The following is a 22,947-nucleotide window of genomic DNA, read 5'->3' on the forward strand; positions in this document are numbered from 1 at the left end:
AATAACAAGTTTAAATGAAATGCAGGTAAATAGCTTCATATAAAATCAATCTTACCCACTGTTTCCATGAAATTTTAATGTAAACTTGATAGGAGCCCTGTAATAAAAATATTTGTTGTCAGAAAATAAAATAATTGTGTCAAATTCATGTTATAAGTCTTTTAAAGAAAGGAATGATGCATCATTCATTTTGTCATTATGAAGATGGGAGACTTACAATGAAGCAGTTTGATTAGCTAGATATTTACTAATGACCAAAATCATTTTATTTCCTTTTGAAATCTCTGCTTACCCAAAATAATCCAGATATGAACTAATTGTTTATGATGTGCTTTTTTTATGAATGAAAACATTGCAACATTATTTTCAGAGCAAGTATAACAAGACAACACCACTATCCAAGATACTCATAGAAGAACCATCTTGTCAGTTATTTACTGTACTTAGGAAGCATCTGTATGATGTTGGTATCCAACCTGTAGAGAGAGCTGTGCATGCTGATACCCTGCCTCAACTTATCACAATACAAAAGGGCATACTGGCCCTGACTAGACAATGGAGGAACGTGCTTGTCATGCCCCAGTCAAGTGGCATGGATTTTAAAGCACAAAAAGCAGTACGACCATACACTGTTAAGTTTGCTATACCTGATGAAGAGAATAGTGATGAAGATGAAGATGAAAATGATGAAGAACATTTTGATGTTGTTGATGAAAGGGTATCACTTTTAACAGGAGACGATGGTTCTATTCACAAATCAGGATCCATTTCCAGTTTCCATGCTCCTGGTCGTGGAAAGAAAGAACAAGATGGGTCGACCTCAATGCCTTCAGTTCAGTACAGGAAGTTAAAATCATATCTACAGGGAGGGTTATCACAGATGTCTGGAACGAATGATTCCCCAGACAGGCAGGTCAACGGTAGTGGGGCACAAAATACTCCTTTGATACCACCTCCTTCCTTACACCGTAACGATAGTAACTATAGCTTTCATTCTGCTGCAGCTAGTTTGACCAGTATTGATAAGAGTGATATGACACCACCTTTGACCCCTATAAGGACTGACCCATCTAAACCTTCAATATTGAAAAACAATGTCAGTAATGTTGATAAGACACAGGATTTATACCAGTGGATGGCAAAACAACAAGAATTTGAATTTAACAATGATTCTGCCTTGTTTCACAGACAGGGTTCAATCATTGGAGGTTTTGGTAGTGCCTGGAGTCAGGATGATAGCAGGTTAGACCTTAGTGATGAACAATTTTCAAAGGCTACATCCATCATGCAGTTAGCTGATGCTAGAAGTCTTTTCAAACCCTTTCTACAAAGTATTGGGTTACATGTGGAAGGGGTTAGGCCAACTGCTATGATGAAAAAGTTTGGTGGAAGTCTGTCCTTACAAGGGGAATTAGATACCATCAAAATTCAAATTGTTAGCTCTGAAAGGCATCACAGAAAAAAGGAAAAGTCAAAGAAGAGAAGGTTGATAGATTTCAATGCAGTACCAGCATTTTTATGTGAAGGATTTCTTGCTCACATTGCAATGAAGGATGTTGTTGATTTTGAGAAAAAAGATTCTGGAAGTTCTGACAATCAGAGCAGTGGAAGCAATCCATTGAATTTTGCAATGCATAAACTTGAGGCAAAACCTACAACTTTGCAGGTGAATTTTATGATGAATTGTGACTCAGTTACTCAGCATGTTGACATGCCTTTACTCAGACTCGTCCATCAGTTTGTTACCATGGCTGATAACATCAAAGACACAAAGAAAGAGTTAAAACAGAGCCATTCAAATCTTGAATGGGTCAAAACCCACAGGAAACAAGATTCTAAAGGATCAACATCTAGTGCTAGTACTCAACATTCAGATATGTCACACACAGGACTCACCAGCCCTCCATCAACTGAAAATCTCAGTAAAATGAAAGAATCTAGTTCATCTAGTGAGTCAGGGCCAGCTGTTACTCTTGAAGTCCCTACTCCCTCAGACAGGAAAGGCTCTGTACTAACCTGCATTCCAATAACTTTTACCAAGGAGCAAAAGAGACCAGAAAAGTTGATGATGCTGCCTCTTAAAAAGCCAAATATTTTTCAAACAAAGAAGGTATCAAAATCTGAACCTGTGCCAAAAAACGAAGTAATGACTCCTCCTCAGTCTTTGAATTACAGTGACTCTGTTACAATTGATATGGAGGATACTTCATCTCCAATAGTTGCTGAGAAAACAATCGTGGATGAAATAAAAGAGACAACTCCTAAATGTTGGCGGACATTGTACCATCTATTGGAGCTATACTCTACGATGCCAGAGACTAAGACATTCCATGGGAGGAGACCTACAGCATCTAAACTGTTACCAGTCATAGTTGAAGAGCCAGAGGGAGGGTCGAGAGAAAAAGTAGCAGGGAATTTGGAGACTCCATCAGATAGTACTAAGGTTACAGGACAATCTCGACAGGATCTGAATGATATTGAAGAGAAAAACATGGGTATTATTGGACAGAACAGTGGTTCTCAACATCCATCATTCAGCAGAACTAGCTTTAGACAGAGTAAGTACTACATGTAGCTGGAGATTACATGTATTGCTACATTCTTGTTGATATTATGAAGTTTTAAGTGGCTAATATTTTTGAAAAAGGTTTCGCTAAACATTTTTAATTTTTATTTTAGTATCTGTGTACATTTTTCTGCACAATATGAAAATGTTAAAGTTTCTTAATTTGATTCTTTTTCTCTATTATATAAGAGTCAGTACAGAATTACCAAAGAGTTTATGATGTTAAGTCTCAATAAACATTTACTACATGTATGTAGCAAGTGTTGCAAAGTAAATTAGCCACTGTAGAAAAAGTTTTTTGTGGAGTTGCACAATATTTTTTCAGGATATATACAGATAATATACATGTTTGATTGAAATGGAAGTGAGATGATGAAATCTAACTTATTATATAGATAGCAATGTTTTATTGAATGTTCCCAGTGTAATAAATTTCAATAATTTCCACTGTGAAATAACTGGGAATTTCACTCTTTCCCACCAAAGCATCACAACTTTGATATCAGTCTGCCAATCACAGAATTTAAAATTCATGTTGAAAATATTGATAAATTATAAAGGAGATCTATATAATAAATAGGATAATCAGTTGGTTATCGTGAAGAACCAGAATGGAATCACTCGTACCAAGAACACTTGAAGATTTAACTTCGGATAATATTTTGGTTATTCACTCTTCCAATTAATTATCCTATTTTCTTGTTTTTTCTAGGTATATATGTAGGAGAGAGTATTACATTGGTGGTGTTTGGTATAGCAAAAGTAGAGAGAGTTAGAGTACAGGCTTTACTCAGTGGTCTTAAATTAGAAGCTGAAATGAAAAGTGTCCATGCAAGTGGTTCATACAAAGAAAAGGCAAAAGGTTTGTGATAATTCTAATTTTATTGAGGATTTTAATTAGGAACATGGGAATAATGACTTTAATAATACAAACCATACAAGACAACAGTATTCAAGCAGCATCTAAATCTTTTAGTAGTTTCTTTTAAAATCTATTTTTTTTTACATTTCCAATTTCAGATTAGTTTAGTTAGTCACTTGTGGGGTTTAATGTTGGTTTGCCCTCTGTTGTCCACTGTGGGTCTTTGGTAGGTAGGGTAATCCCAAATTTCTATTGAAAACAATCAAGTGTTACAATTCTTTGCATATAATTTCTGTTGAAAGATGAAAATAAAATTTCGGGGGTAGAACTATTTTTCTGTGTAGGTGTGGAAAGAGCAAATGAATATTAATTTAGACCTCGTTGTTTTTTATTGTATATATGTTAATGTAACTTCATATTTTCTGTTGTTTATAGGTTTCTTACATAGGAAGTCCTCAGAGTCGTCTGTGACGGCACATATAGGAAACACAAACATAGTACTGTTAGAAGGTCTACCTCCTGATATAAAGTAAGACTTAAGCCACCATTAAAATACCTGACCCTACCATTACTGAAAAGGTCAATAGATTTTTTTTAAATGATTACAACAACAAAAAAATTATTTTAAAAAATATTATAAGGTTTTGAGTTGTGTGATTTCAGGAGTCATTTGGGTGTGGGAAATATTGATATTTTAAACATTGGCCTTAAGAACAGTTTTTTAAGTATAGAAGTAGACATCTAACATGCATTAAATTATCGTATGTACATGTACCATTTTCTCTCTCATACACAGGAGAAACTGGTCAGTTAACAATATGAAGTGCACTTATAAAATTGATTTTTTGAAAATAAATATACATTAATGTTCTTCCGGGTTCAATATCTAGGATATTTTTGTCAAATTATTGTTGTTTATATTGAAGAAAAATATGCTAGTTCTTTGTGAAGTGATTTCATAAAATTGTAGACATTTACTCCAAACCCTATTTTGATGAGATTTTAATTTCATTCCTATCTGATTAACTTAAGCATCCAGTTAATATCTCAGATCTTTGTTTTTGTTCTAGGACTGTGGTCACTGTTAGGATAGACAGATCATTAGGTTTACATACAACTATCCTGAGGAGGGGAAAGGAACACAACTCTGCCATGGTATCTATAGGAGCTATACATGTTGATATACCTCAGCACCCAGTGGTACTGCATGGCATGGTCACCAGAAGCTCTAGGGAATTGTCAACAACTTTACAGGAGTTCAGGAGACCAGCTTCTAGGGCAGGGTAAGCTGAACTATGGTTCATGTATTTTTGTCTCTTGTACTTTCAATTTTCACCCTAAAAATCTTATCAGTAATATGCTTAGTTCTTGTTCTTTGAGACTTTTAAAAGCGAAGAAAAAAATATGAAAAGGACACATTTGCATCTGTAAGTTAATGGGGTGTGCTCTTTTTTACAGTCGTGTTTTGGAAACCATGTATGAAGCAGGTGCACCTGAAAACCAACAAAAGACAGAGAAACAAAAGAGCACTACCAAGCCCATGAAAGAAGAAAACAAGCCAACTTTTCTGCATATCCATATCAAGGCTATCTTACAGGGAATTACTATTGGAGCATCACTGTTACCGTCACTGAAAGCACAGTATAAGGTATTCAAGTTGTACTGTTATGGTATGACTTCAAAGAATTTTGAGATAAATGCACTATCTCTTCTGGGAAAATTTGAATGAACACAAAGAAAATGTTGCATTGTTAACCCCAATGTTCCTAGCAAATAACAAATAATGTTCTAGTAAAGCAGAGATATGTTTAGAAATGGGAAAATGTGCATTGAACAATCTGAAGATTGTATGAACGATTGTTGTGTCAGATGCTTTTACTACTGCATATAGTACATAAAATACAAAAAGATTTTTGCTATGTTTTTTTTTAGACTGACTCCATAACAGTGAGTGGTATTACAGGGAAGAAGGCACACTTCAACCTTGACCTTCCTAGCCATTCTCTGAGTTTCAAGTCCAAGGTTTGTAGTTTATTGGAATAGGATAGGTGACCTCTTAACTTCTTTGAGGGATACCTTTATTTTATCAAGTAAATATTGTTTCATGGGGTTTTTAGTTTGTAATTTTTTTTTTTTTTTAATTTTTGGGGGAATTTTAATACATTGTTGTAAGAATCATGAAAACCTCAAAATTTTTTTACCCAAGAACAATGGTTCTTAATCAGAATAGATACATTCTTAATTTGATCAATGTTGCAAGTTTCTTATTGTGAATTTATTTTTTACTACTGTAATACATATTTCTCAAAATTAAGCTAATTTGATTTTAATATAGCAAAGTGTGGATGACCAAAAGGACTTTGTCTGCACTGATAAAAAACATAGTTTTTTTTTATGAAATTAGATATGAAACAAAACCCTTTCCAAGTTATGAACAACTGTATTATTTTATATACCCAATTCTTGTTTGATGTAGAAAATAGGGAGAAGGTTATTACAGGTAGCTGTATACACAGTATTACTATCAAAGTGAATGGTCCTTATATTGCACACATCAATTTGCTTATAAACAAAGTTATCTTCTTTCTCTGAAAACTTTTCTCAGTTCTCTACTTATAGAATAGGTTAATATTCATCCTTAATCAAAGTCTGTAAAACTAGATATTATAGTATTATTGCATAAGGTTTTCTATATTGGCTGAGTTATTGGTCAGAGGCTAGCCATATTGGACTGAGGCGTAATTTTACTAAATAGTTCAATATGTCATATTTGCATAGGCCTATATAACATATTGGATGGGAAAAAATCGTACTGGATGGCTAAATTTTGTACTGGTGCACTTTTGTATTTTGTATTGTATTGGCAGTTTTGATCATATTTAGGCCAATATTTGAACAATGAACCAAATTTATACCCTGGGTAAAATGTTTGAAACATTAGTTATAATATAAATTATCAAGTAAAATTTTCATGTATGAATTCAGATTTAACTAAGTTTAACTTTGGTACACACACCTCATACCAAAGTGCAGGTGTAAAATGGTATCCACAAAATTTGAGGATTCTCATTTTGGTAGATTATAAGTGGTGCATTAGTACTTATGTTCAGAGTTAACATTTCACTGAATTTATTTGGCAATTGTAGACAGATCACTAAAGGCAGTATAATTCACATACATGTACCAGGTTCTTGATCATTGTCTGAAGGCAGTATAATTCACATACATGGAACAGGTTCTTGATCATTGTCTGAAGGCAGTATAATTCACATACATGTAACAGGTTCTTGATCATTGTCTGAAGGCAGTATAATTCACATACATGTACCAGGTTCTTGGTCATTGTCTGAAGGCAGTATAATTCACATACATGTACCAGTTCTTGGTCATTGTCTGAAGGCAGTATAATTCACATACATGTACCAGGTTCTTGATTATTTACTTTTTTCTTAAATCATGTTAAATTTTTTATGACATAATTTATAAATGCAGTACAAGAATCCTAAATGTTATGTTCCAATTATGTTTATTTGGTCCCATGTAGTATTTCTGCACTCTTTACAACTTTTCTTCTTCACTATAAATTAAAAAGTGGTTTCCAAGTCCTATTTCCTTATGGTTGTAAGATCTTTTAGTCTTGTGATTATTCTATGTTTAATAATGTAATGCATGTTTGACTTTGCTTACATGCATTTGAAGTACATTTGTACATGTACATAAGTATCCCAACTGCTTTTCCAAAATAATGTAACATACACTAATTAAATTGGATGAATAACTGTTTTTTCCTGTCATATTAGATTTGAAATAGAAAAAAATTTAAATGATTAATTCAATAACTATGAGCTATATATGTACTTAGACTTTCTAGTTCACCATTTAACCCAAAACATAAGATTAACTTGACTTAATTTTTTTATGTTGCTTTTATGTAATTTTGGGATCTCTTTTATTATTCATGAACATGCATCCTACAAAAAAATACTTTAGGAAGTTTTTATATTCTTAAAAAATGCTACATGAAACTAATTTGTAAATCTTTATTATTCCTCTAGGTTATCACCACAGAGACATCCATTCCTTCCTCTGCCAGTATAGACCTACCACCAATACACATGTACGCTGACTACCGTACATACACTTCCGGCTCCAGTAACATTGAATCTCTTACAGACGGACTGGTATGGAAGGAGGGTAGCTATCTGAATGGTGTAGCTGAAGTGGGCATGTTAGAACATAGTCTGTCTACTGATCTACTCAACCATCTTGTGTTTGTACAGAAAGTTTTCATGAAGGTATGTTTGCAGTGCTAGATGCAAGGTGGATCAAGAGATTTTGAAGATATGTATGATGCAGTTTTTTGCTCATTTTTGCCCAAATTTTGCTAGAAAGGAGTACAAATTTTTCCAACTTAAGCAGATGTTCCTGTAGTTGGATCTGTCACTACAAGATATTAAAGTAGTAGATATAGGGTCATGTATACCGTCTCTTGAAGACTGGAAGGGGACAAAAATACTACATTCCTTTTGTTTCTCTACCTTATATTGGTAGTATGTTCCTTCACAGATTGTTCTCAATATCTACTGGACTGATTGATTTCCTATAAGGTATTTTGTATTGATAAGGCGAACTGTTTTTTTCTTTGCATTCTGTTGTTGTTGTTAAAATAAGAACTGATATTAGGCTGTACAACTGGGGAACACAATTTTTTCATGATTCTTCAAGTATATTTTAGAAAACATGGAAATTTTATATCAACTGCTTGGTAGTTTGTCTAATATATGATTAGTAAGCCAATTATACAACAACATAGATTCAAAGAAGAAATATTAGTATCTTGGTAACTTAATAAAAACTATCCACAAAAAATGTAACCATTTTGGTACTATTGGATCCATTTAGTCACAAGTAACTCAGAATTTAACCTAACAAACAGTTATCATATTGATAAAATGATAGTAAATTAAACTTTACCGACATTATCTTGTAAGAAAAGAAAGAGTTTAAAGTGATTAAGTGAGGTGAATACTCCTTTGTTGTTACAGGAAGTGAATGAGTTAGTACAGAAGGTATCAGGATCTGACCAACCTGTACCTCTGTGGGATGAAGTGGAACCTGACCCAACATCACAACCTCTTCTGTACTCACTGCTGTTCAGATTCAAGGTACGGTATACCAACATCACAACCTCCTCTGTACTCACTGCTGTTCAGATTCAAGGTACATTATACCAGCATCACAACCTCCTCTGTACTCACTGCTGTTCAGATTCAAGGTACGGTATACCAACATCACAGCCTCTTCTGTACTCACTGCTGTTCAGATTCAAGGTACGGTATACCAACATCACAGCCTCTTCTGTACTCACCGCTGTTCAGATTCAAAGTACGGTATACCAACATCACAGCCTCTTCTGTACCCACTGTTGTTCAGATTAGAGGTATGGTATATATTACAATATAAACACGATCATTTTAAAGCCAGATCCAACATCACAGCTTCTACTGTGCTCACTGCTGTTCTGATTTATGGTACTGTATGTATTACCATATTAACCATACTATTTAAACAAGATTGTTTGATTTTATATGATAAGGAGATAAAAAGGAATATTTTCTATTTATTATGAAGCCATTATAATTATAATCATGGCATGCAATAAAATGTAAAAATGTTATTGTTTTTATTTCAGTAGTTTTATTTGTCATAAGCCCTTACGTTATTAGATAAGACCTAAATGATAAAGCCATTTGATAAATAATACATTATAATAGAATGAGAATACTGTCAATGTACTAATTTTTGCTATTTTTGTAGTGGAAAGAAAACCACGAAAAATAGTACCCGAAAAATCTTTTTTTTTTCTTTCTTTTTTTTTTTTTTTTTTGAAACTGCGAAAAAACAGCAATATGATCACCTGAGAGAATTCATGAAAATTAGCAACCACGAAAATTAATATGTTTACACTATTGTTTTTTTTTTCTTATAAATTGAATCTTTATTTCTTCTATGAAACAATGTAAATACAATATAAAGTGTATTTACTTAATGTACAAATGTTTAGCCCAGATACATTTCTATAAGCCTGTCTTTTACTCCTATAATAGGGTATCCAGATAACAGCTACTACTCCCACATCAAGTGCTGTCAGACTGGAGACAGGTTCTGTAGACCTAGAGATATCCAACAGGGTACAAATGGCCAAGAATGAAGATAGTCCAAACACCACAAAGGCTTCTAACAACCAGAAAATGTTTGTCAAGGCACAAGTTGATCTGAATGTTTCATTAGGACAACTTCTAAAGGTATATGAAGATCAGTTTTTAAAGGCTGTCAAAATCCTGAAATCCTTGAATAATATTGCTAATAAAACTTAAAAGCCAATAACCTATTTATATTTTATCTTCCATTTGAATGAAATGTATTACTGAAAATTGTTACATTTTTTTTTTTCATATATAAAATTTTCAACCACCCTGTGTCTTTTATTTATCCTTGATAAACTGTAGTTGAAAATGTATTTTATATTATTAGAATGCATTATTTGAGGAAGCTGAGCCAGAATTTCAGACAATGGCATTCTTCAGAACAAAGATTTCCATCAGGAATGCCCTGCAGGATGAGATGATCCCTGGAGTATCTGCTGACCAAGAGGCATTACTTATCAAACTTACCAGACCCATTATACTAATACAACCCCTGGCTTTTGACAAAGGTAAGGTCAGGAACATTTTAAGTATACCAATCTTTGGTAATATGAACATTCTTCATATGTAGATTCTATGTCAAAACATGAATGGCTCAAATTTTTTGTTAGAAGTGAAGTCAGAAGTTAGGATGTGATTATTTGAATTCTTTTGTGGTTAGTTGGTGAGCATGTTCAATGTACACTTCCGCGAGGTAGGGCTTGGGTAGAACGAAAGTATTTTCCTCACAGAAGTGTATACTGAGCATGCTCTACGCACGTTCATCAACTACCCTACCATTAGCACAAAAGGATCTATACAGACTCGCAGCATGTGTTATAGAAGATCTCGCTGATTCATGTTGGTTAATATAACAACTTAGTGGTGAATTATCAACAAAGTTAAATCTTATTTGAGGTCCTCATAGGTACAGCCTTACTTCATATTGTTGTCATACATGAAGCATGGGAAAAAGGTCAATAGTTCAGAAAGAATCAGCTGTTTGTAAACACTTTAAAGTTATCTGTCTGTTAATTGCTCAGTTCTGTTGTTGTTCTAATTTTATTTACAGTTTGAATTTTCATTTTTGAACAGTAGATCTTTCAATTTTCACACATATTGTGCATAAAAGTTTGTTTTGGTTTTCTGAAGTATAAAGTAATATTTTTATATTAAAATTTCAGTTAATGTATAGGTACAATGTTAGTGCACTTGAACTTAAGTTGAACTTGTATTTTCAATTGTATTGTTCTAGCTGTATTGGTGTGGCTGAATTACAAGAATGCATACGAGTATTGGACAGAACAAAGAATGGCGTTGAACACAGAGGTATTGTGTTTGTATGACTGATTATACCTACTTAAAAAAAAATTGATACAATAAAAAAAAAGTAAATGTGAATACATTTTTTCATTGATTGTATTTAGACCATGGGTGAATTGAAATGCCATCACTATGTTTTGGTTTTTTTTTCTGTGTCACAAGCTATATTACAACTCCTTATATTTACTCCTAGCATGACAGGCTAGAGATATGAACAGTTTATTGTATACCCCCACTTGACTAGTAGGCATTGTATTAGAATCCCCTTATCCATTCGTTCAAATTTTGTGCCAACTATCTGGCCTCCCAATGAATGGATCAATTTCAAGTTTGGTATGTGGTTTCATATAGATATGGCATATGTTGTATGCAATTTTCGTTGCCACCCACTATAAAAATTCTGTACACAGATGGAATGCCTAGCATGAGAACATGTGCAACATCGTGTTTGAATTAGGAAATATTATCCATGGATGGAGTGGCGACTTAGCTGTTACTAGAAAGGAATTATATAATATATGCTGAGATTGGTCAAGCTGATGATAAGGCTGCAATAATGATATTTTGAGATAAATCTTTAAACAAATCACCATGTATATAAACAGGTTCAGACAGCCACTAGGATGGTGATGGGTAGAATACCTCAGTTTAACCCAGGAACTGCTCAGGCTACATTCAGTACCCTGTATTTACAAGTCACAGTGGATGATATGGGCATGTGTATGCCTGTAGAAAGTGTCCCTAATTCTGTAAGTAGTTTGCAAGGAATTTAAAATATTCATGAAATAGCCAATTATTATGCCTTGTTAAAAAATGCATGCATTTTAAAATGTTATTGTACATGTCTGATTGTGATATTACCCAGATAGATGCCTAACCAACGTAACTTTAGAAAATCTTTCCATTTCATTTCATATTTAAAACTGTTAAACATTTTTTAAGTTTGTAATTTATTTGATTTTAGAAGGACATTGTAAAAAATAAAATGACTTAGGAATATTATTTTTTTTTTATAAACAGAATAGTCATGCCAGTAGATTTATAGAGAGTGAACCAGGAGCAGCATTGGTGATGACTCTGAAGAGTACTCAGATTTCTGCTTGTTCTTCTGGTTCTCTTGTCAGCAAGGGCAAATTCCAAGGTATATAATTATATGTATATGTAACTTGAAAGAGATATAGTGTCCAAAGAAACACAAATGAAATAACATGATGGTTATGACCATAATTGAAGACTATTATTTTTCTTCAAATTTAACAATACATTTTGTGTAGGTTATTCTCACATTTCCAAACTGTACATCAATTGAAATGAAAGTTGTAACAAAACTGACCATGATATGATGTCAGTATTTTTGTTTTGTTTTGGACCAAATTGTCCCGTTTGGTCTGACATGTGTCTGGATTTCAGTAATACCATACACATTTTGAACTGTCAAGAAACATGGCTGCTGTTACAAAAAAATAGAACTTAATTGTCAAAAATTGCAGTTTTTTGCAAATAACTAAAAAAAACTAATGAATTTAGTAAATTCTATTGCAGGGTAATATTGTTCACCACCAAAAGACGGACCTATGCAAAATTTTCAAAATGATTGGTTGACCAATGTAGGGGTTATTGCCCCTGAAACTTATTTTTTTTTGTCATTTTCATGTGTACAGCTTTGAAAATCTCTGAAACCATGTGACAAAATTAAAAGAGAGATGACATAATTGTTTTTAGGGTATCCTGCAGAAACTGATCATTCAAAATTTTTTATCTGTCAAAAAAACGTGTCTATCGTTATGGATGTCATTATTAAATATAGAACAAAGGGGTCAAAATGCTTTTTTTGTTATTTTTCCTCAAGTGTAGAAGAATTATGAAGATGAAAGCTAATCATAAGATAAACATGATATTCTGAGTTGACTGGCAGTATTGAAATTATTTTAGGTAGTCATTTTCAAAACGGCTGCCATTTTTCCACCATTTTCACCAATTGCTTGGATTCCAATGATTTTTTTGTTTCCTGAGGAAACATGGTATTTAAAGTTGAATGATGATAAAAAAAAGTTTGTTCTGGGCTGCAGTTTTCCCGCTAATATTTATTCTTACTTTTATTTCAACGATATTTGGTTTAAATAGTAAACATGGTCTCCCTAGTTGAATGATGATAATGAAAATGTTGTATAGCCATGATTTAATTTCATTTCATGTTCTTTTTCTGTAAATATTTACTGGGCTTATGCCCTCTCAGACCCAGTGGAATACCAGGAGATAACCAGAGGTTCTAAAACACTTTGAAAGCATTTCCAATATTTTACAGTGCCTTAGGTACTCAGTTGAACTTAAAGCATTTATCAATACATGCATTTTATTCAGCAATTTTTTGTCAACCATGGTAACAAAGCAAGATACCTTTACTCACTTAATTAATACAGCATGGTTTGCCAAGTGAGTGATTCAGGCTCTTTGAGAGCCTCTTTTTTCAGTTGTACTAAACATACCTAATTTGTCTGCTTCACTATGTTTATATTGTCACTCTGTAATTAGTATGGTCTTTTCTATTCTTGTTATATTTTCCTACAATGTATTCAGGGTTCTGTCTGAGGTTTGCTAATGACTTTGAGACATCATGGGATGATTGGAAACCTGATAGTAAGGAAGATCCTGTAATGAATGCTTGTGTTGTACCAGAGGGGACATATGAAGTCTGTTCTAGGACCATCAATAAACAGGCATCAGGTATATTCAGAACTTCTTATATATACTAAGCCATTTTAAATATGAAATATGTAATTTAGCCCTTGTTTTCCATCATTTTACAAGTGAAGATTCTGTTGGAAGACCTTTTTGTAAAGATAGTCTTGTATCATTTTATTGTTAAACAAAATCTAAAAACTTACTTAATGTTTAGTTTATGAAATTTGAAACAATTTATGGTTTATTACAATGATAATGCCTATTGGAGAGGACCTGTGTATATTCATAAAAAAATATGAAAAAAAATGTTTCGATTTTTCATGAGTATCTGACAATAACATATTTTTTTCATAAACACTATACATATATGAGCTATGATTCTATTATAGATCCTAGCAGCAATGCTAAATGGATACTAAATGTTCAATGGGAGATGAAGGGAATTGATGTCCATCTAGATACAAACATTGGGAAAAGGTTATCTGCCCTTGGTGGAACTCTCACTACTCTGGCTGGAGAACAAGATGAAGAAATAGATGATGAAGTTATACATCAAGATGTCTTCTCTCCTAATATATATGAGGTTAATATTAGTAGTTAGTCTGGAAGTGGCTATTTCATACCAAAAATTCTGGTGTAAATATCACCCCAAGGTACTTTAACCCCGCCACATTTTTTGTGCCTGCCTTAAGTCAGGAATTTCTGGCCTCTGTATGTTTTGTTTTGTTCTTACCTTTAGTTTATTTTTATGTTACTTGAGTATGTAAGGGTAACTCTTTCACTATACCTGTGTATAATGTTGTTTTGAGGCCAGCTTAAGCCTGCTGATTATATATAGTAAATATTTAATTAATACATGTGTATGACCCCTTATGTACATTATTGCTTCTACATGTCTTAATTATGTTTTCTAGACTGAGCCATCCCCACGAAGACCAAGCCTTATGATGGAGTCCCTACCAAACTTTGTTTATGACACCACTATGGATCCAAAGCAGAGATTCAGGCTGATTGAGAAAGAGATGAATGAACAGGCCAGGATTGTACAGGATCTCAGGTTGGTGCTTGAAGACAAAAATAAATACGGTTTTAGTTCTATGAATGTTGTAAAATCTCTGTTAGAAGTTCTTGTGGTGCATGTTTAAAGACTTTGTTAGAATCGATATTCATGATATTGTCTTGCATGATGTGTGAGAAATTTGAATAACGTAAATAAGAGTATGAGCATAGTAATTGAAAGTGAATTATGTATGTTTTTTCATTGACAATGTCATAAAGAAAAAATGACATGATTAATTACACTAATTCATAGAAGAAAGGAGTTTAAAGTGTATAAGAGTTTGTACCGTAAATTCAGGAATTATTGCTTTGATTTCGTGTTGTAAAAATGTGATTGGGTAAAATTTGTAATTATTATAATATGCATTATGGTATTCTAACATTGTGGGATGTTTTTCAAAAGTGAAAAAAATCAAATAAGATTTTCGTCTCAAATTCCAAAATTGTAATAATAATTTCTAAATTTACGTTACTAAATCATATAAACTGTCTTTTCCCCCATAATTCTGTCTCATAATTTGTAATAATTTTCCATTTCTAGCTTGAACAGTTCTCTTAATAGTACATGTAGTTGGTAATTCATGTATATATATATAGAGAGAGAGAGAGAAAGAGAATAACAAGATGGGTGGAGGAATTTTAAGTTCTGCCATGGAATTTTAGCTCATCCTTATTTTTATGGGATTTTGATAATTTTGTTTTTAATTATTGTTTTTATTTCCAAGTAAAGTATGCATATGTAATTCTTTATAAATATTTTTGATGTTTGGGATTTTGCATGGTGATTAGTAAGTACTTCTATGTTTGTATTTTAGTGAAAATGGGTATGTCTTTTATATAAATTTCAAGTGTGGACTTTTCTAAATGTGTGTTGCATTTTTATCACATTGCAATTTTGAAAAATGCTTTGCTTTGAAAAGTAAGTTAATATTTTATTTAAATTACCTGGAAAAATCCAAGTTCAGTTTGATCATTAAAAACATGCTTTTAGTATTTTAGGAGAGTTAGATGGAAATTTGATATGTGTTTCTCACAGAAAAGTCAAAACTATTTAAAATGAATTTTCCTGCAGTACTTTGTAAAATTTTGAAGACATGTATGATATACTATTTTTATGTGTTTGTGTCTTTATATATCCATTATACACAAATTCTAATACCACAGATTATAGGAAGAATTACTCATATGATTTATAACAAATTTAGATTGAATCTTTCTTGTTTTAAATTACTGGTACATTCTGACAATATCAACTTGCTTGTGATTTTTCTTCGGTTAGTAAAAACTATTATTCATTCTGTCTTCAAGTCATCAAAATACTTTTGTTAGATTGTGCTAATAAATACATACAGATTTGTTTTCGTAGCAACATTGACTTTAAGATCAGTTAAATGGACATGTAGTTAATATCTAGGATCAGTATTTTCATCTTATTGTGTTCCAAAGAAGAAAAGAAACTTTTTATTTAACATCGATGACAACAGATATAATTTTTTTATTTTTTAGGCAATTAGGTGCAAGTTTGCCAACAGTTGAACTCGAAGCCAGGAAATTAGAAGAACTAAAGTCTATAGTTTTCAGAGATTTTAGAAGAGAGATTCTTTTTAAACTGAGAAAACAAGGAGAAAGTCGGGTTGGTGGAAACTGTGGTTTAATCTTTGAAAGAGATTTATGACACTAAAAGACAAATTTGGCTTAATTTGTGAAATATTGAATTACTTGGTACAGATCAGATGATTCTAATGAACAATTAAAAATTATCAAATATTTTATTATCCTGAATGTATATAAAGTTTTTAAGGTACCAGTTATGTTGATATTCTTTCTTTGAATTAACTGCAGAATTTGATTTCCCAATTCAATGAATGTTTTCCATTAAAACTGGAGTGGTTTACTGACATCTAACCAAAATTACATATAGTTAACATTTTCATCTTAATGAGCTTTTTGTCTCTTTGATATATACACCATACCTCTTGTTATCAGTTTAATGAATCCACAAAATGTGGTATCCACAAATGAAAGCGCTTCCACATTTATTGCTAGATATCCACTGTATGGAAAAAGTCATTATGAAAGTCAATATTAATTTTATTTTGATGATGAGGTACCATGTGGAATTTGAACATGTATATTTGAAGTAATGTTCAGGAAAACCAAACACATATAATCACAAATATCCAAAGTTTCCTATTTCATCAAATGTAAGGAAAAAAAACCAATAAATGAATATTTGACGTCTTGTTTGTCTTTGTAGACATCAGCATTGAAGGACCAGTTAGGTATAGGTAACAAAGCTGCTCTGCATTCTAGGTCAAAGTCATTTGCTGGGCAACAAAGGAAGAGGTAAGTTAAGGCTAGGTATAGATAATAAAACAGCCCTACATTCTATTTATTGGTAAATTACACAACCTTTCATTTTCTGTCATTTTATGTAATTGTTATGTAGAAAGGGGAATAGTATCATATAATTTTGTGTTTTTTATATAGAGATTTGATCCTCAAAACAATAACAGCCTTGTCAATTTTCTTAGAATTCTATACCATAATAAAGCTATTACATCATACTGTCCTCTTGCTCAAATACTAAAATATCAGAATAATCATGCTTACTTCCAGTAGGTAGCAATGTTACCATGCCTACTACATGGATGTGCTTATGATGGTAGATGATATTAAAAGCTTAAACCTGTGAAATTAGTAAGCATTGAAGTCACTAATATGAAGAAAGCTGGATTATAGACACAGGCTAAGATCAATCAAACTTGGTTGTTGACTTTCCCAGCTGGCTAGTCTTTATATCTTGCATGATGAAGGAATTATTTTGCATCATAAGTTTTGTTATTTTCTATTCCAGCCATACAGACATGGATAAGTTAGCTTCTTATAACCAACAGTATAGAAGACTAGGTTCACTTGACATGTCCTCCAAAACATTACCTGCCAAGGTCAAGTTTGGTCAGGCATTAGCAACTACATACTCTCCTCCAGGGTAGATATACATACTATACAAACATACCTGATACATACTCTCCTCCAGGGTAGATATACACACTACACAAACATAGCAACTACATACTCTCCTCCAGGGTAGATATACACACTACACAAACATAGCTGATACATACTCTCCTCCAGGGTAGATATACACACTACACAAACATACCTGATACATACTCTCCTCCTGGGTAGATATACACACTACACAAACATAGCTGATACATATTCTCCTCCAGGGTAGATATACACACTACACAAACATAGCAAATACATACTCTCCTCCAGGGTAGATATACACACTACACAAACATAGCAAATACATACTCTCCTCCAGGGTAGATATACACACTACACAAACATAGCAACTACATACTCTCCTCCAGGGTAGATATACACACTACACAAACATAGCAACTACATACTCTCCTCCAGGGTAGATATACACACTACACAAACATAGCTGATACATACTCTCCTCCAGGGTAGATATACATACTACACAAACATTTAAACCTGCAGAAACTTTACCTTTTTGTGACTGAACATTTCAATATACATAACTTGAGTTAATTGTGATCTTTATGTTATGGATATCATTCCAGTACATGGCTTGATATGATATTTAAAGCATCGCTTAACTACTTTTTCAACTTCAACAGTGATAAATATGTATTTTTCCCATTCAGGAGTTATGTCCTTTTTTATTTCATTTACACAAGTTCAAAATGTATATAAAGAGATAAAAATGGACTTTGAAGGTGATAAGTTTGTACACACATCATTTGTGTTGCACAATTTTCTAATTTGTGCTGTAAAATAAAATTAATTGCTCCTAAGTCTTTTTGTGTAAACTGCTAAAATATTTCAAAAATTGTTTGTACATGTAAGATGATTAAGGTACATGTATATTTCTAACCTTTACTACTGCATCAACTTATATTTTTAGAACCCCAACATCATTGGATGAAGAATCAACTTTCCTGAAGGGTTTTATGTCAGGAAGTCCGTCAACTGATGCTAATACCTGGTACCAACAAGATTCTATGACCAGTACCGAGTCGTCAGATCTGTCAGATGATGATTATGACAGCAATGGCCCATTTAGGACTGGAGCAGTGTCTGAGTAAGTGTTTCATTAGTTAAGAAAATTGATGCTTTAGATATAAGATATATATATGTTATGGTAATGATCCAGTTTGTTACATTTCAATAAAATTTTAATTGGATTTGTTACAAGCTTTCTGATTGGTTGGTTCTCTTTGAGCAAACCAAGTTATTTTGTATAACTTTCTTTGGTGTTGTGACATCATTAATCTGGATCGGTCTGCACTTTGTGATTCAAGTGATCCCAATCATTTTTTCCTGTTTATAGATAGAAATTTGACTTTTTGGAAGTTGCCATGCTCTTTAGCAAATTTGACTGTATAAGTTACAACACAAAGTTGACAGTTCATTTGACATTTAATTTGAATTAAAACTGTATAACACACACTCCACTCAAAGACCTTAAATTGATCCCTCATTGAAAATAAGACTTTTGTATTTACCATCTTCCAAAAACTAATTAATTAGATATGAAACTTGTTGACCTTTACAAGAAATATATCCTCCTCTGTTACTTAGACATTAAATCTTTCTGTAGTGGAGAGAAGAGTGGTGTTCAGTCACAGCTGTCTAATCCCAGTATAGGAAGTGCAGGATCAAAAACTACCACTGAACCAAACATAGACTTTGAGTTGGACATTAAAGTCTTCATTGACAGTGGCAAGTGTGTGCTTCATCCTAAAGACTCCAAAGAAGATGAACTTAAAAGGTAATATAATTGTATAAGATTAATTTTTTCAGTTTTATTGTAGCTTCAATAATAGACTGTAAATTAACTAATTTTCGTAAATACTTATTTTCGAGTTTCAGGATATCAGTTCTTTTTCAGTGCTATTTATTTTTATAAATTATACTCTGCCTCACATCTATTCCATGGTAACAGGACTTGTTCAAAGCTATTTATTTTCACGATTTCTTTGTGATTGGGAAGTAAGCAAAAAATAAATCGGCTTGAGTATAGGTTTCTGTCTATTATTTTGTCTGTTGATCATTTTCCAAAACTTTTAATTTAAGTCTTTAAGTATTGAAAATTCTGATCATTTGATTTTCTGGCTTAAATCAATTTTAAATCCATGGTCAGAATATGACAATTTTCACTGGAAACCCAAAGTCCTGTTTGGTTACACAAAAGAATACTAAAGACCTAAGGTTAAGGTATTTTCCTGTATATGTATATATTTTTTTTATTAATTTGTTCACATTGCTTTTTAACTTTGTATACATCTTTTATATGCATGTACTTATGGGAAAAAAAAGAGGAATTTATGGTAACAAATGTTAAATATATTAAAGTTATATCCAAAATTCTAGAGACAAAGAAGAAACGAAGGAAACAAGTATAAAATGAATTAATAACATACCAAAATTAAAAATAAAAAACACAAAAATATCAGGTGTGAATGAGCCTCATTATGTCAAATGAAAGCAATTTCTTTCTCTTTTTGATAGGCAGCAGAAGAGAGAAAAGACCCCAACAGTAGACCCGTCATCTCCTGGTTCTACAAGGAGGAGTGCCAAGATACCAAACTTTGGACAGTTTGGTAGTGCTCAGGCCAAGAAGAATGCTCAGCAACAACCTCCACAAGTGGAGAATACAGTTTTCTTCATGCCTAGTGTTGATGTCAAGGTATGTAAACAATGCTGATGTGTTTATCAATACTAATTCTCCATAGTTTTATAGAATATTGACTGCAAAATTATGCTTTCATGGACACTTTTAAATATATTGACATTATTAGTGAATTGACTTATTCACTCAATTTATACTTTTCTTACTCTTGCTGTGATATCCTGATCAAGAAAATTGATTCCCTTAAAATGATCAGCCATTATAACAATTTTGCAAGTAGCTGATTGTCAAATTCTTCATATTGACTCCTTTATATCATAGTATATGGCTGTAAGAACATGCTGAATATAGTGTATTTTTGGTATTATTGGGCTTGAACATTAAGATAATACTTGTACTTTGGTCCATTATACATAGGTGATTACCATTACACTGCTTTACATTGAACTCAATATAATTATTCTCTACTCAACAAGTGAGTGGTATATTGGAATCACCTTGTCTGTCAGTCATTTTGTCCATTTGTCTGTCTATCCAATTTTAGTCGCAATTATCTCAGCTCCCAATGGATGGATTGATTTTAAATTTGGTGTGTGGCTTTATTTTGTTGGGGAATATATGTAATTTAGGTTCCTATTATATATCAACTTCTTGTTCGAACTGGGGTATGCACAACGTGTACAACTTCATGTTTTGTTTTATAGGTACATTACAACTCGAAAACAACCAGTACTACAGTAGAAACGGTAGTAACACCAGAGACTGTGAGAGACCTCCTCCCTGAGGAGGACCCATTTAAAGAGGAGGATGTTGTAGTCATCAAAAGACCTAAATCTAATCAGTTCCTAACTCCAACCACCAGTACTGCCTCTGACCTAGGGGAGTCAGGTGCTGTGAGACCAAAATCTGGTGTCAAGAAGGCTAAGTTATATGCGTGGCTGTCTCTTCAGTCACTACCAGAGGTAAGTTTTAAGGGATGTATGGAAGAAAGAAATGAGAGACAATTCTGATATGTGATGAAAAATAGTTGTCTGCTGAGTAACTGCCATCGAGAAGGCCATAAAATTGTACCAATTAAAGGAAAGGGTGTCTCATATTGATTTGCAATTTCTCAAATGAAGAAAAGTTACAGAAAACACATTTTCATGTTTTCATGAATTAGGGGTTGTATTTTTGCTGGAGAAACTAGTTTAATTCCTATTTTCCTACTAGAAAATAATGAAAACAGCATGTGCTGGGTAGAGAGTAGATTTCACCATTTTGATAACTGAAGGAATTCTCACCAGTATGCTTACTTAAATTTCATATCTCAATGACAATCTTTGTATAATAGCTCATTTTCAGAGTGCAATGTCTGTGAGGAATATATTTAAGTCTAAAACAAGATAATTGTCGTAGTATAAAGACCAAAAACAGTGTTAACATTAGTTAATGATCCTTTAATTGCTAAAAGTAATATCTTAAAATCAAATTTGTAGCTTATGAGTGATAACCAATGACCATTGACTGATCTGATTACAATTTTTTTATTTAAGATGACGAATTTTCGGGTCATAAAAATTTTATAATTTCCATTGGAGCAAATCCCATATAATGCCATTTTAAATTGATCTTAAATTCAAGATGTTAGTTCTACATATTGTATTTTAATTGATGTTTAGATCTTTTGCTTTTAGTAACTATGCATAAAAATTAACAAATGGAGCTCTGTGCTCATGTGATGTGATCACTGTTTTAAATGGATCAGTTTGACAGATTGATGACTGATCCGAAATTGATTGGTAATCGATGACCGATCACAATTATAGTTGCACAAATTGGTCCAGGTACTGTACCATGTGCAGTTCAATGAATAAAGCTTTACTTTTTAAAGGTTTTTATATTTGAATTTCAGTAAACATCCTATGATACAATTCAAGCCAGATCAGAATATAAAGTATATTTTTTTTATTTCAGGAGATGATAATTAGTCCATATCTGATGTATTTCCTGGAGCAGGCATTAGAGCCCATACCTATCAGTCAACCAACTCATACACAGTCTCCTCCTACAAAGAGAAGTAAGTTTCCCCACAATCTCCTTTCATCAAGAGAAGTAAGTTTCCTTACAGTCTTCTCCTACCAAGGGAAGTAAGTTTCCTTACAGTCTTCTCCTACCAAGGGAAGTAAGTTTCTTAACAGTCTCCTTCTACCAAGAAAAGTCAGTTTCCTCACATTCTCCTCCTGTCAAGAGTAGTAATGTCATGTGTTTGTCTTTCAAATAGTGATGATGACACTGAGCACATTTTCTCATTATTACAAGAAATTTATACTGAGCATGATCAGATTTAGCAAATGCCCTGATACTTTTTGCTCTTTTTTTTTTTGCCAAAGAGTGCTGTGAGTTAATAGTAGGTAATGAAATAGCCCAATACAACTTTATTAGCTTATAACATTGATTTGATGAAAATAAAGACTATTTTAAAGTGTCTGTCTCTGTAAGAATCAGGCAGTGGGTGGAACATGGTATGAAAAAACCCACCATTTTGAAAGTTTAATTTGACTATTTGCACCATGATCAAGGAAAAAAGACATGATTTCTCATATCATTTTGGTAA

The 22,947-nt window shown here is 32.7% G+C and overlaps 1 protein-coding gene across 4 annotated transcripts in view; it reads left to right on the plus strand.

The window, feature by feature from the left end:
• Nucleotides 1-22,947, plus strand: part of LOC148604134 (bridge-like lipid transfer protein family member 1) — a 67,801-nt gene that overhangs the window by 23,536 nt on the left and 21,318 nt on the right. For 3 of the 4 annotated variants that reach the window (XM_088550771.1, XM_088550772.1, XM_088550774.1), the window contains exons 24-48: nt 371-2,558; nt 3,279-3,428; nt 3,864-3,957; nt 4,499-4,711; nt 4,887-5,076; nt 5,361-5,450; nt 5,905-5,928; nt 7,484-7,723; nt 8,474-8,593; nt 9,536-9,733; nt 9,963-10,143; nt 10,869-10,942; nt 11,542-11,685; nt 11,957-12,077; nt 13,514-13,660; nt 14,008-14,201; nt 14,533-14,675; nt 16,184-16,310; nt 16,935-17,023; nt 17,535-17,669; nt 18,624-18,800; nt 19,320-19,490; nt 20,231-20,408; nt 21,056-21,313; nt 22,308-22,410. In XM_088550771.1, coding sequence (XP_088406897.1) covers nt 371-2,558; nt 3,279-3,428; nt 3,864-3,957; nt 4,499-4,711; nt 4,887-5,076; nt 5,361-5,450; nt 5,905-5,928; nt 7,484-7,723; nt 8,474-8,593; nt 9,536-9,733; nt 9,963-10,143; nt 10,869-10,942; nt 11,542-11,685; nt 11,957-12,077; nt 13,514-13,660; nt 14,008-14,201; nt 14,533-14,675; nt 16,184-16,310; nt 16,935-17,023; nt 17,535-17,669; nt 18,624-18,800; nt 19,320-19,490; nt 20,231-20,408; nt 21,056-21,313; nt 22,308-22,410 — 5,749 coding nt within the window. The remainder of the gene's footprint in view (nt 1-370; nt 2,559-3,278; nt 3,429-3,863; nt 3,958-4,498; nt 4,712-4,886; nt 5,077-5,360; nt 5,451-5,904; nt 5,929-7,483; nt 7,724-8,473; nt 8,594-9,535; nt 9,734-9,962; nt 10,144-10,868; nt 10,943-11,541; nt 11,686-11,956; nt 12,078-13,513; nt 13,661-14,007; nt 14,202-14,532; nt 14,676-16,183; nt 16,311-16,934; nt 17,024-17,534; nt 17,670-18,623; nt 18,801-19,319; nt 19,491-20,230; nt 20,409-21,055; nt 21,314-22,307; nt 22,411-22,947) is intronic. The other variant, XM_088550773.1, reaches the window with a different exon arrangement.

The sequence above is a fragment of the Perna viridis genome, chromosome 10 (assembly GCF_037379345.1).
Source record: "Perna viridis isolate PV_CMFRI_1.1 ecotype Kerala chromosome 10, ASM3737934v1, whole genome shotgun sequence".
NCBI lineage: Eukaryota > Metazoa > Mollusca > Bivalvia > Mytilida > Mytilidae > Perna > Perna viridis.